The sequence below is a fragment of the Cinclus cinclus genome, chromosome 5 (genome assembly GCF_963662255.1).
Source record: "Cinclus cinclus chromosome 5, bCinCin1.1, whole genome shotgun sequence".
Taxonomy (NCBI): domain Eukaryota; kingdom Metazoa; phylum Chordata; class Aves; order Passeriformes; family Cinclidae; genus Cinclus; species Cinclus cinclus.
In genome coordinates, this window is record NC_085050.1 from 61,717,274 (window position 1) to 61,732,641 (window position 15,368).

A 15,368-nucleotide genomic window follows, 5' to 3' on the forward strand; every position below is an offset into this window, starting at 1 on the left:
ACTAGATAACATTTGCTTAAATGACCAATTTAATAGAATAAGACTACAAACTATATTTGAAGATATGAGTTGCTGCAAGGCTGCTGCAGGACAGGATGAGAATTAAAAGTTAAGTCTGACAAAGTGGATAAACAGTCTAAAAAAGAATACACTTCAGGAAGCTTGAAGGTGAGATTCCACAGCTATACTACACAGAAAAGGAGACACAAGTGATTCTTCAGAAAACACTGAAACTCATAATGGCTCATGCCTTTAAAAGAATTGACAGTGTCATGGTGTTTTGAAAGAAACAGGTATTCCCTGGGGAGGTGAAAAGTACTGGTCTGTAAAACAGGTCATTTCCTACTTAATACTGGAAAGGCTTCAGCTGCGTTCCTGGGTCTGCTTTGAGGAAGACATTCAGCTGAAGAGGGGAATACATGAAAAAAATCAGAGATCTGGAAAAACACGACTTATGGCAAAAAACAAAGAATTGACTTATTAAAGTTGGAGGCAAAGAATTGCAGGTCATGGCAATCCAAATAACTGGAAGTAGCTGCAAGAAGGAAATAATCTGTTCTCTACACAAAGGAAAAATAGATAAAAGATGATAGAATGCAACTGCTGAAAAAAGAACTGGATAGTAGGCTGAACATTGGGAAAAGACTGCTAAGGATGGGGCTTCTAAGGCCCAAAAATGAAGTTTTTAAGGGAAGATTGGACAAACATCAGGGGAGATTGGTTTTGGCATAGTTAAGCCCTCACTGGGAAAAGAGAATAGACCAGGTGACCAAAGCTTCTGCCCACCCTGTTTCCTATGGCTCTGTGATTATAAAGGAAAATGTGATTCCCCAACCTAGGAAATGTCCAAACACCAGGACTTGCCACTTGAGCTTCAAAGCAAAAGTGGGATCTGAAAGTGATGCTCACCATTTGTATGCAAATGAATTCTCTCATCTCTTTGCTCCAGCCATCACACAATCCCTGCTCCCACCCCCCACTTCTCGCCTCCCCTCCACCTCCTTAGGCTGGGCAAGGACAAAACACAGCATCTTTCCATAGCCCTCTCCCAGGAATCTCCACACATTCCACCACACAAGTCCTGGTGCATAATGTCACATCCCCAAGTGGTGCCTTGGAGCCTCTAAATATGCAGAAGCCAACTTTGTGTGCCACAGATCACACATGGGCTCCAAGGAGTACCGAGGGGAAGGTCACATCCTCTCCCTCCCACCTCCCCCCAAGCCAGCCACATGCCAAGGAGAGAAAAGGAAAAGTCCCTTGCACTATGCAAAGTGACTTTACATCTCCACAGTAAATTATGCTAATTGATGTGAAAGCAAAACGGCTCAAGGCTATTCCAAAGGATACAACTACTTCAGGTCCTTAGCTCTGTTCTGAATTATTCCAAGGCTTGCTCAGAAATTGTCCCCAGAAACATTTTTGCATCAAAAAAGGCCTGTGCTCCAAAGTGAAGTAGTGCCATTCTTTTACGTTTTCAAAACCAATCAATTTAGAAAGAGAAAAACTCTACATTTGATCAAAGAGCACAATGAAATATTATTTTGCATTTCAGGTTTTAATTTGAGAAGGAAAAATGATTTAACCTAAATGCAATCAAGCTGTTTTGTGAAGAATAAAATAGTTTCCAGCAGATGTGTCTCATGTAGAAATTTCATATCTCTGAGATATGTCAGATTTGGTTTACATTGATCAATGCATTTGAGAGGTATTGGGGAGAAACTAAGTAAGATAGTGAGACTCCATAGCTGTAATTTCTTTAAAAAGTCAGCCTCAAAAGCTAAACTATGTAAATAATTAGTATTTCGTAGATATTTGAAAGCAATGGAACCTTATCTTCATATTCCATGCATACAGACCAAGAAATAGCAGAAAACCTGTAACATTTGTCTTCTGTTAAACCAAAACCAGAGAATTTTTCAATACAGTCAAGTTAGCCAGAAAATTGTCTCTGATAAAAAATATCAAGCCACTTATTTATCACATGTGCCATAGCTCACCTGGCTTAAGTATCATTCTAAAACATTAATATACAGAGCCAGAGATCCAGAGTTCAGTTCTCTGAAAGTAAAGAAATCAGACAAGTGAACCTAAATAAAATGTAACTGGTGGAATAATGGGTGCCTAATGGAATATTATTTAGAGTAGATGGATCATACCAACCTGCTGGCTGATGTACATCTGAGGCAAATGGTACTATGAGAGGAGTAAAGAAAGACTCCCTGGTTTAAATCACTTTTTCTTGAAACTACTCTGGCACCATGATTTGCTAAAGTACCATTAGATGCACATTTCTGTCATCTTAAGTCATCTAAAGATGGACATTAGAGATAATTAAATAGAGAAAAAAAACAGAAAAGAGATATCAACTCAGAGTATAGGGAATTCCAGTGAATAGTGCTCATTGAAAGCATGGATAAATTACATTTTGAGGTAAAATAACCATAAGCTTCAAACACAGAAAGACATTAGACCAGTTAAATATCAACATCCTGCAAATGGCTGGAAGTTACAGCTGCAGGAACAGGGCTCAGAACCCAACAAGTCTCCTGGTGCTTTCCGTTCCTGACAAGACCAGAACTAAGCAGAAACAGCTCTTCTCATTTGTCTTTTCAAACAAATTCTTGATTGAACAGAGAAGCCTACAGACAGCTATTTCTGGGGAAAACTAAACACCCCAGATTATCATCTATACCCATGTCTAGGACGACGTATAGTGCCACAAGAATCCGACTGACAAACAGAGGCTTCCAGGCACGCTGTATCACCAAAAAACCTTACATAAAGGCAGTTGGTAAACACAGCAGCCATTGCAAGTCCCTGAAAGTCTAATAGAATTACAAGCACAGAGACTTACCAGGTAGCTACTGTGATTTTAAAGAGCAGCTAGAATTGCCTGGCATTACCTCTGAAAACTGCAAAATTCTAATACCTTTTAAATCTGCATTAGAGAAGACAGTCAACAGATTGCAACAAAATCTACATATTAGAGTCAAATAGTAGGTACAGAACCTCAGCAAATGATCTGTTAGGGTGATCAAGGAGCCTATAGCCTCAAAGTCTTGTTCACACAGCAGGCAAGCCTGTTGGAAAAGTAAAACTTCTCAAGGCACACTTAGGAATCTGCAAACTCTTTGGAGTTTCCCAGTTTACAAGGTCTGCAAAAATAACACAGAGTTTGCATTTTCTTTGAATTGATAGACTGCAAAATATGTATGAAGTATTCAGAGAGATTTTTTTTTTCCCCACAAGCAAAGCCATATTTATTTAAAGATGCTCATAAAACTATGCCAGCCACTTCCCAGAGAAAAACGCCATCTCTTGAACAGGGCTGTTTGGAAGGATAATAGGGATAGTTTTCACACATCCTCTGCCTTAAGATTCTGCAACTGTGTGAACTGAGCTGCATCTTGTTCAACTTTGGAATAGCTTTCACATCAAATAATTTGTAAGTTAAATTCAGATATTCGTTCTGATATTAATTAGTTGTGCTTCTTCAAAGTCATTCACAGGATGCAATTTCAGTCAAGCCACCTCTGTGTTTCAAATTCAAATAACTCCAGATGAGTAACAGATTGAATATGGAACACACAACTTTACGAAATTGATTAATTTGGAAGATGTCAGGTATTGTTTTGATTATATAAAACTGTGTGCCAGCTATAACTGCAATATATGACAGATCTAATACCACCTCTTGCTTTCCAGATGTCCATTTTGCCCTCTGCAGAGCAGTTTTTACTACTATTTAAACACAGTTAGAGAAGACCTTAAATGAATGGAAGAAAACCTAAGAAATACTCTTCATAGGATAGAATATCCTCCTGTTAGCCCTTCCCTTCAGGGCATTTCATACCTTGCTGAACAGGATCTCTGTTTGGCTATGATGTGCCCCTAAATTTACATATATAAGCTCTCACAAGTTGTCTTGAAAGCTCCTCATTCCTGTAAAATGGCTTATTCCAGGCTTTTTCTCAACTGCATGTCTGCCTTTTTTCTTTGCTTTGGGGATCAGAAATTAATCTTTTTTGTGTCTGAAGTGAAACAGGCATAAACCAAGATCACTTTTTACCTTTCCTGTTACGTAATACAGGGTTGTACAATCACAGTGGTTCACTGTTTTTTATAGAATTGAAAGAGAGAATCTTCATGAATAAAAGAGGGGATTCATGAATTCCTGGGAAACTGTGCAAGAAGGAAGAGAATAAATACTTTGGCAAGTGCAAGGTGAGTTTGGGTGGGGAAGGGTTGAAACTGAAGGAGGCTGGAGCAGTGTTCCTGCCTTATTAGTTTGGTTATATGGTGTGAGCCCAGTTGCTTGCACTGGGACCAATCAGAATGTCTCATATGTCATTGCACATGGAGCACCCTACCTAAAATTCTATCCTATGATGTGTTTACTCAAGGCACTTTGAGACAACCTCCTTATAAAGCAGGGTTGCTTGGTTTGGGGGTTTTTTTTGTTCCTTTTTTGTTTTTTTTTTCCTTACCTCTTGGGTTATCACCGATGATGTTGGTTTTGCCATTCCAGTACCAGAGCAGCAAGGTTGCATCCCGTGATCCTGAGAGGATGTAACAATTCCCTCCAATGTAGGACTCGGAACGAGTCAGACAGGTCACAACATCCCAGTGGCCAAACACTACTTGCATCAGTTTACCTGGAACACAGCAAACTGATTCTTTTAAAACTATCCTCTTATTCTAAGACAAATTAAATTATTATTTTCTTTATCCAAAAAAATTTTTAAAAAAAAGCTTCAAAATAGAACTATAGTGGGGAGCACTATTTTTTTCTTTATTTATTTGGTGGGAACTTATTTAAATGCGCAGTAGTCCATACAATCCAAAAGAATACTTGCAGTCTCTCAATATTATACTTCATTCAAAAGTCTAACTGGATTTACTGAAACCCAGCAATTCCAGATCTTGAAGAAGCAGGATAAAGAACACACAGACACTTTTCTCATGTGCCTACTCAGCCCTCCAGGTAGCAGGGGCCAGGACAAATCCTGCACCCAGTGACACAAAGAAGTGTGATGTGTGATGCCTCCAACATGCGACCCTGGCTTTCTCAGCCCAAATGACCATGCATCCATTTGTGCTTTGGGCTGAATAAAGAACAAGGAGGAACAGAAGGGAAAAAAGAGTGATGGCTTTGGAAGGATTGACAAGACAGGCCAAAAAAAAAAAGAAACAGGGTATACAGATTACTGCATTTCTGAATAGAAATAGATAAAATTAAATAAAGTGTTCTGAAAAGCATTTAAAAATAGTAAGTAACACAGATCAGTGTTGGGACTCAACCACATTTTAATAATATTTTGGTGTGTGAATCAAAAACCATTAGTCCCTTAATATGGCCAATAGGGGACATTTCACAGCCCCTGTTTAAACAGTACAAAAGTACTGTATTTGTATCTAGCCACTACTAATTATTAATTAAATAACTATTAATGGGAAGAAAATATTTAAGGGAGTGGTTCTGAGGAAAGAACAAAAACAGAATTAAGGGCCTGATTTGTAACACTATCAAAAAGGTAATTGCATTAAAGTGAAGAAAACTAGAAAAAAAAAAAAAAACAACAAAACAAGAGGTATATATGAATATCTACAAAAAAAGGAGGGGAAACTACTTTAGTACATGAAGAAAAAACAAAATAAATTTGAAAGAAACCTGTACATCAGATTCAAAACCAAAGACTGGCAAAACTTATTAGGCCTCCTCTAACCTTCCAAGGGAAATTGTGAGATGAAGTGCTACCACACGAGCCATTTCTGAGTGGACAGGGCAAGCCCCTGGTTACACTCTTACTGTGCAAACCACCTTGTAGTGCAGGAGTGAGAAACTCAGGGATCAAATAATTATGTGATATATTTTTCAGTTGTATTGATATTACCTGGGGTAATTTATACTTTTAGAATGCAATTTTATGCTATAAACATCATTGAGTTACAGAGTTCTCCTTCTCAATTGTTTCAAATTTTATAGGTTCTGTTCTAGAAATCAAACATTTTACAAGGTTATCTCTGCCTGGTTAGTTTTATTTTGTTACTGTGCAGCCTAAGATTCAATGAATTTCATCAAAACAAGAAATAAGATTTTGCTATTCTATACTGCTAAAAAAATTAATTACCAATTTCGTAAGAGTTCCTTGAACTTTCCTGTTTCCTTTAACATGAGTTGTCCTCTCTATACAGAAATATCAAACTTTTCCATTTGCACTAGATATCCCTTTTTGACAGAACAAATTTTCTAGTTAATGCTTTATTTGACAGCTGTACTACAAATAATTAAAAGAAAAATAAGACTCAAGTCCGCAGTACTGAAGCTAAAACTGTCTAAAAGTCATTCCCACTGCTGGAGGAAGGTTTTACTGTGCCTCTGCTATATTGGCTGTGCTGAAAACCCATGGTTTAAGTTAGAAGTATTTGCTATTAAAAAACAAACAAACACAAGATCTGATAGGAAAATGGTTCTTTTTCTTCTGCAAGTGCTAAAACATAATTGAATTCAACACTTTTGGTCACTTGCCTTTATGCATTACTGATCACATCTTTTCCCCTTGATGTTCTGCTGATTTCAAAATATTTCCCTACTATATTCTCATTTCAACTTGAAGCAAAGTAAACTACATCTGAATTCACTTCATTTAAGCCAGAATCGCTATATTGACAAACAGAAGAGATAAATCTGAAACTTTTCTGACTATGGTCTTTCAGTTTATCTCCTGATTGGCTATGGTAGTAACAAGGGGCATGGTGAATCTGCCATACACAGATGAAAAAACTTAAAGAGATATCTGTAGTTCAGAATGATACAGGGCAAGGCTACCAAAGCCATACAAGCTCCTTCCCTAGGTGTAAAGTAAAATACATCCTTTGATATAATAATTTCTCTATTCATATAAATCGAGAATATACACTGAATTTTTATTACTGCTAGCTATCCTTTCTGAAGACCCACTTTAAATTCACAGTTTTATGTAAATTTATTTTCATCAATGAGAAAATTAACCTAAGAAGTGTCTAACAAGATGCCTGTTTAATTGCGGGCAGTCAATATTATGTAAATGGAACTCCTCCTTTATACTTAAGGTTTTAAAATTGTAAAGATGACAGAAATAATTAAGTACACCATGAAATCTAAAGTCTTAAGATATTTTCATTACAGACCATTCTGTTTTGTTAGACATTTTGGTTTGCCAAGTGTGAAAAGCACTGTTAACTAATATATTTAAGAAACAATGACAAGCATGGAGGTATTCCCTAGGAATTAATAACCTACTGGAAAGCTTGATGGCACACACACATTAACCACACTGGGTCATTAATCCCAAAGAAGTACCTTGCAGTGAGGTCGCTATTTCCATTGTAAGATAATGAAAAGGAAAAAAAAATCATACATAGTTTTTTCCTGGGGTTCCATGGCTTCTAAATTCCTGTAGCTCCTACACTGAAAGATTCTTTTCTATTTAGCATGACACATGCATGACTTCGTGGTTTGGACACACTCCAGCTGACAGACTAATTTAACTGCTGCCCCATATATTGATCAGTTTATGTTATATAAAAGAATTCAGTAGCTCCAAATCAATTCTAGTATGGCATAGCTTTCAAAGGCTTTCGTAAGTATTCTTTCACCAGATTTCAAAACTTCTCTTCTTATTCTATGGTGCTTGCCTGCATTTCCTGAAAAAAGCAAACAAAACCAAAAACAAACAAACAAACAACAACAAAAAAAACCCAGTTCTCTGGTGCTGAAAACCAACCAGAGTTAAATTCAAGTAAATACTTTCAGAGTAATTAACTCTCCTGGTATGCCAGGCTTCATAGAAACTCTCACCTGTGAAAATTACACTGCAAGAGTAGGCATCCCTATCCTGTAAGTTTCAAGTGTGAAGCTCAGTCTAAAAGAGAGCTCCTTCTCTCCCATTTGCCATCATTCCACAAAAAATACAGCACACAATACACGGCTGCAGTAGGCAAGGAAAGATTTGACAAATATTATTAATAGGGGAATAAATACATACTCCTTTTCCTTTATTTAAAACAGTAGGCTAATTATGACCAGAAAAAATCTTTTAGGCTGTTTCCATATTTCAAAAATACATTACCTGAGTCAGTAGAGTAAACACGGAAACTCTTGTCCCAGAAGCCACAGACCAAGATGTAACGATTGTCAGAAGTGATGACAAAACATTGGGAATGTACCTGAATGCTTTGGTCTAGAAGGTCAGTGATTTGCCTCCTGTGCATACCTGTATTGCTGGCTGAATAGAAAAACATACATTCCAAGACATTTTAGCATCCACATTCACAGAAAAAAAGCACAATTTAGAAACTTACATTCACACCAAATACATTCCTCACATCTGTTACTTGTTTTTTTGTGGCAGGGACATTTTCTTCTAGTTCTACTATAAAATACTCATTACACTTCTGGGAACAATGCTAACTCCTTGTAGTATATATTCTAAAATAGAAGAAATTCCCTTTTTAAGTGACACTCAGCTGAGAAATAAATGGAAGACTGTACATAGGCAACAGGACACAAAAATGTAATAAGATTCCTTCCCTTCTTCTAGTATAAGAAATCAAAAATTACAAAAAAACCCAAAGCAACATAGTGATAAGGCAATACACAAACCACATAGTGATTCAAATACAGCACACAAAGGATCATGATTTTAAATTGTAGTACATCAGTTGTATTTCATTGCAAACACCATTTGAAAAAATAAAAGCTTCAGTAAACATAATTACTGTTTGCATTTTTTTAAGCAGGGCACAAAAATTAACCAGCTTATCTCCACAATTAACTTTAGGATTGGGAGAAATTATTTGACCTATTTTGCTCACCTAATGTTTTATTTCCTGAGATACTCTTGCATATAGAACCCATAGAATGGACAGTAATCAGTTAGTAAACGCATTTGTCGTATTATATCTTGTCCTTAGATTAATAAAGTGTGCATATATACACACACATATACATAGGTCCCATACATATACATATTCTTCCTACAATCCTGTAGGAAGAACTTTCAGTGTGCTTTGCTCCTGATGGAACCTGATTTCCATTCCAGTCAAGAAATTTCTCCTGGGTTTGTCTGCCAGTTGCTTGGAGCACCAATACTTCCATCCAGGCACACTTCCAGACCTACCTCTGTCCTGGTCCCTGTGCCCTCGTTTGCTCTTTGCTCTTTGACTCCTTTCCATTCTCACAGGCCAGCTATCTCCCAAGCCTTGGGCTTATTCCATTTACTCTGTATCAAATCTTTCACTTATTTGTGCTTTTGCTGCATTTAAAATGTTGAAACTGTCTTGTCCATACGGGTAGCAAATAATTTAGCAAGGCATTGCCACTTGCTTTCTGCAGGTAGCACAAATGTGGCCTTCACTGATCTTGGGCCACTTAAAGAGTAACAACACCATGTTACAAATGCACAGTGAACTGCTCTGTAGGAAAAAATAGCAGCAAAGGAACCTCAAACAACATGCAGATCAACTAATTCATTAAGGATAGGGCCTTCGAAAAACCTCACCTCAAAAAGAGGATCTAGGAGCTGTGTCATATCAGACACTGCTGTCATGTCTTCCTGCACACCGGGAAAGTTTAGGAGGGCAGGAATCCCTCCTTATGACTAAGACAGCAACTCGACTCCTGCTATAACCATCAAAGTGTAATTTTGTGGTCCTCTTAGGTGCCATTTCTAGGTAAACGTGTCTAGCCACAATTAAAAACCTCTAATATTACCTACATAATTACTTGCTTGAGCCCAATGATGTTACTTAGCAATGACAAAGAAAACCTTTTAAATTATGTCCAGTGCAATCACAAGGCTGATTTGAGTTCAACTGTAGGAAGAGAACATGAAACCATTTTTCAGAATGCGAACATTAACTTTAAAGGCCTTTGTGCCAATGTGATTTGGGGTTTTTTTGCTGTAGTATTTATTTACACTTCTAAGATCTACTTGATAGCAGGTTTAAAAGCAGAACACACATTTCCTGCTCCAAACATTTTTTTTTTGGATAAAATCTGTTTCAGGAAGGAAAGGAGAATTACAGCATGTGTCTGCCTCATAATAACTATTGCATTATTCAGATGAGGATTGATTTCAGAAACTTTGGAAAAACATTTCAATTTTATCATTTATCATATAAATGTGTTTATTTATATCACATGCTCCCACTGTTCCTGCTTTAATTATCCTAGAGCTTACCCAGCAAAATGGCTACACAGGAAGAGTCTGTATCTACAGACAAAAATATTGCATTTTCTGCTGGGATGTGCACATTGGTTTTTAAATTAATTCTCACTGACTGACAGTCCTGTCGTTCTAACCTATCCAGGCAAGCTCAACTTTGCACTGATTTTTCCATGCTTCTATAATTGGCCACACCCTTTCTTCTCCAGTTAAACCACCCTGAAACAGCTGGGTTTTAGACTAAGCTCAAAGTCTAACAAAATTGGCAGGGCACAGAATCCTGTCTTCTTTGCTTCCATCCTATAGCTAGTTTGTGTTTTGGTGTTAGGTACTTGAGTTTTTCTTTTCTCATCATGTTTAAGGTTCTATTTGCCATGCCACAGACTCCAAATATGTACTCCCCAAAGTTGGACCTGTAATGAAAGAACTGACCAAACTCTAACCCTGCTAATAGAAAAATCAGCTCTATATAAACTGAGAAACCTCTATAATAAAAAGTCACAAATTGCATCTATTACACTGAGTCATTAAATAAAGGAGAGACATTCGTCCACCCCTTTTTAATAAAAGAAAAACACATACAAATTTAACTGGTGAAGCTGATCAAAAGATGCAATACCCTTGAGAAATTAATACTAATATCTCAACTCTAAACTGGAGTGGGCAATATATTTCAACTTTGAAACCGCTTTGCAATTACACATTAATCCCCTCAGCCTGAACAGCAGGTCTATGAAGAAAGGATTGATCTCCTTTAATGATGAAACCCTGGCACCATGGTTTTATTTTTCACAACACAGTGCAGTTAAGAACCCCACTGTTATTATGAAAATTTCCTCAGCAAAGGAGCTCCATCACATTACCAGTGCACCGATTCATCATAACGTGCCTCGCTCCTGCTCATCAACAAGTCTGAGTGATGAAAAGATCCAATATTATCCTGACAGTACTTCATGCACGTTCTCAATCACACATTATTACAGCATCCATATTAATTTTCACTGACACGCGTCCTAGGCCTGTTCAAATTAGGCAACCCAACGAGGGGGAGTTGATGAAATACCAGCATAGCCACAGCTCATTGCATTCCAATTTGCATGCAAATGGTTTATCAGGAAAATTCCATTCCCAGCAACCAGCAAGTGAAAAACAACCGTAATCTACACTTCAGGGCCACCATACAGAGCTTAATGAATCGCAAAGAGAGAAGGAAGTGACAGACCTATGAGAGGATCGATTTCCACTGGCAGCTGGTAAGGCTGGTCTTGTACAGCACCTTGATGAGCTGGAATTCAGGAAAGAAGATTTTAAAACTTTGCTTTTTTTTTTTTAATACATGAAGCCACATATAAATCAAAGCTACACCCCCTTTTTAACTATGCAAGATTCTTCTGCATCAATTGAATGAAAAACAACAACAAAAAATCCAGGTGCTTTTGTAGGCTGCTTATTAAACATTTATTTTAGATTAGGGCTATTCTGAATGTATGCCATCAGCAGCAGCTCTGGTCCTCAGCCATAAGCTCTAGCAGATGCTTTACTGGCAACCTCTTCTGTCGCAACAAAACAAAATTAAGTGGTAAAGAGGACTGAAAACAAAATGTGACAACCATCTGCTGACTGTAGCAAATACTATTTTCCTCTTTACTTTTTAAAGCACTATTTGAACAACTGAAGCACAAAGGACATTTTTTTTAAAGTTAGTTTATGATGCAGAGAGGGAAATCTCGTAGTCCTCTTGTAGTCAGCCAGTATTTAACGATTCATCCATCACCAACACCCATTTATTTGCAAGTTTGCATAGAAGTTAATATATTAATTCTGCTGACCCACATTTCATCTGGGCACCTGCCATACCAGTAAAATGTTTATGCACTGAATTCTCCTGCAGAAGTAGAAAAAAAACCATTTTTCTTTCCACAGCTTCACTATAAAGAAACAAACGAACTGCCCCCCAACACCCCCCCCCCCCCCCCCCCCCAACACCTTCTTGGAAGAGAAACAAGAAATAATGGCTATATACTTACACATATTAATTTTCTACCCACCATTCTTAATATAAAAACCAGTGTCCATACAAGGATTTCTTAAATAACTGATTCATAAGTAAATTTAAAGTTCTACTGCAATGAAACACCAACATAGAACAAAACATGAAATCAACACGACTAAAAAGAACATCCTGCTTTACCAGGGCCATTAGATGTCAGCAAAGCCACCAAATTAATATTCAAAGGCAGGAATCAGCTTTTTAATTACACATTAGTGACAACTGGTCACTTGGCAACTTAACTTTTTTATCATGATGTCTCATTAACAAAGACAATGCTAATCCCACAGCAGGGGATATGGAGCAGTAATGATACCTGCTCTCTCATCCTAGGAGATCCCATTTTGGTATAAAATTGGAAGTCAACAATAGAAAAGCCTCAGGAGTCCACACCCAGATATCTTAAGCACAGTACTCTATTAAACGGCCTGCAACTGATGAGTGCTCTCACAGGAGTGGGGTGAGGTGATTTTTTGGTTGGGTTTTTATGGTTGGCTTTTGTTTGTCTTGATCTGTGGGTTTTCCTGAATTGTTTTAATGGCAAGGCAAGTGTAAAATGTCTCCAAATGAAAAGTAGTGACTCAAAAGCACATCTTAGTGTTCTCCCTCTCAGAGGTGAGGGAAAAGCGTGAAAAATCTGACAGCTCTGTTCAACTCAAACCAGCTGATTACTACACTCACCAAACTGGTTGCTTGCTCATGGACCAGCAGATCGACCAGCAGAATTGCGTTGAAATCAAAATTGACTCCTATACTTTTGAACATTTTCTTCTTCCCATGACTGTTGTTTGTTCACAAAGGCCATTTTTTAAAACTCTTGACTACTATATACCCATGGTCACACATCCAAGGTATGAGAGGATACTATCATCCTCCTTTCAAAGAAATCTCGGGAGGCCTGTAAATAGTTCTTGCTTGCAACTTGTTATCTTAGACAAGTCTCCCTTCCCCCCTTCCTTCCCACCTTTTTCTTGACGCATTTCTTGGGTGGATGAAATAATACATAGATATTTCTATTTGAGAGGTAATTTGTAAGAATTAGGAAAAAGTGTGGGAGTCATCTGGCTTTTTTCAAAAAGTAATCAAGGACCATGGGTCAAGATTTCTCAGTAGGAATTTCAACCATGTAAGTGTTTCTCTGGTGTGAGTATCTTCTATTTAAGTTATTTGAGTAGAAGGTCTGTTTTCCCCCCTTTCTTAAAAAAGCCTTTGACCAAATATACTGCACTGCACCAAAATAAACTTCCTTTGACGGCTTGGGCCTAAGACTGTCATAGTCAAGGAAAGGAGGATGGATGTCTTTAAGATTGGAGAATATCAGAATTAAAAGAGGAATTACATTCTCAAGCAGCCCACTTTAAAGGAAAATTAATTTTATTAGTTGCTGTGCTAATGGTTGTTTTCCTTTCATACTGACAATACATAAGCACCTATATAAGTGACTTTGGGATGTTTAAGATAAGACTTCCCATATATTTTATTTTCTAATTCTCATGGGGTGGCTTTAACAGCAGAATATGGAGTTTATAATCAAGAAAAAAAACAGCAGAGAAGATTTCAGCCAAGTTCTACATGCTTTAAAACTGCCTTTGACATGATATAGTTCCCAACAGATGGAACAACAAATTTAAGAGGAAGAGTATGCCTTTATCATGACCAAAGAACGATAGACTGTTTTTGTCTCCTTGCATGCTGCCTGATGGCCTGGAAAGCAATATATTGTTTTAACAAACCTTTGGTGTGCTACACGTTTGCTGCAATAGCCCAGATTACCTTTCCAAGGAGAAACTAAGCCCACATATGAAGAGCCTGCTGTGTAAATGAACAGGATTTGCTTTTTTCCACTTTAAACTCACAACAGCTCTGCAGCAAATTGTGACAAGAGAAGCACTGCTGGACGGCAGCTTCAATGTACTTACCAGGGAGGCTGTGCCACTTGTTCACAGCAAAGAGCCTGTTTGCAGTGACCGTGATCACGGCCGGAGTGGCCAGGCCAGGCTGGGTGTTGGCGGCCACATGAGCGACCGGGGAGTTGGACGGGAACTTCAGGACCATGATCACGTCCTGTTGGGCTTGCTCTGTGAACATCAAGGGGCTCTGCAGGAGGAGATACTGTTGAGTGCACACGACAAGAACCCAAATACAAGGGAAAGGAGAACACGGGGAGGAGAAGAGACAGGACAAGAGAAGGAAGACTGAGTTAAAACCCAGGAGATCTGATAGAAACTGCAGTAGAAAAGCAAATGCAACAATAGTGGACAGGCTTGTGGAAATAACCATTTTAGGCAGGAAACCCTGCCTAAAAGGGTGTTTGTATACAGACTTTGTTACAGATCGCAGCAGATTAAACTAAAAGTTTTCAATCACCAAAGGAATGCTCCTTCATATATGCAGAGACACTATGTCAAAGAAAGCGATGCCAAACCAGGAGGGAAACAAAAAAAAAAGTGAGCAAAAGAAATTCCTGCTCCCAGAGATTGTCTCAAGTTGCATTAAATTGGCAGACTGTAATTCTTTACAAGCCAGATGAGAACATGAAAGCACATTAAAATAAACAGATACACACATACACTAGATATATGTCCTGTATATATTTCTGGTGTACAAAAATAAGATTTATGAATGCAAAGTAGAAGACTTCACTGCAAATGTGTTTCAAAGGACAAACATAATTAAATGCAGTTGCAAAGAATACGAAGTGGATGTGATTACAGATACTATCCTGCATTGTTTCCAGTAATGCTAAAGGGACGGGATGAATCCAGACTTTCATTTTAAACATAATTTTTTAGGTTTTAGTTTTTTTAGTTTAGTGAGTTGAAAAGTTTATTAACTTTTTAACTAAGTTCTCTAAGAGTACTACAAACATCAAAACAAAATATTGAGGACCTTAGATCTCGATATCAAATGTGAGGAGAAAAAGAAACACCTAATGAGTTTATGACTGTGTGGTGCACCTGAAAAAAAGAAAATCCCATTGGAATGCAGAGGTGTAATCGTCATGGTCACCAGTAGCCACATTGATCAAGTATTTGTAATTTTCTAATAACTAAATTAGAATACTAATGAAGTGTCCTTGGCTATTCTCCACGTGCAGTATTTCATTA

General features: G+C 37.7%; 1 protein-coding gene across 1 annotated transcript in view; it reads right to left on the reverse strand.

The window, feature by feature from the left end:
• Nucleotides 1–15,368, reverse strand: part of LRBA (LPS responsive beige-like anchor protein) — a 364,271-nt gene that overhangs the window by 21,392 nt on the left and 327,511 nt on the right. The window contains exons 49-52 of the mRNA XM_062493665.1: nucleotides 14,181–14,373; nucleotides 11,434–11,487; nucleotides 8,115–8,270; nucleotides 4,491–4,658 (exon numbers count right to left, since the gene is read on the reverse strand). Of these exons, the coding sequence (XP_062349649.1) occupies nucleotides 4,491–4,658; nucleotides 8,115–8,270; nucleotides 11,434–11,487; nucleotides 14,181–14,373 (571 nt within the window). The remainder of the gene's footprint in view (nucleotides 1–4,490; nucleotides 4,659–8,114; nucleotides 8,271–11,433; nucleotides 11,488–14,180; nucleotides 14,374–15,368) is intronic.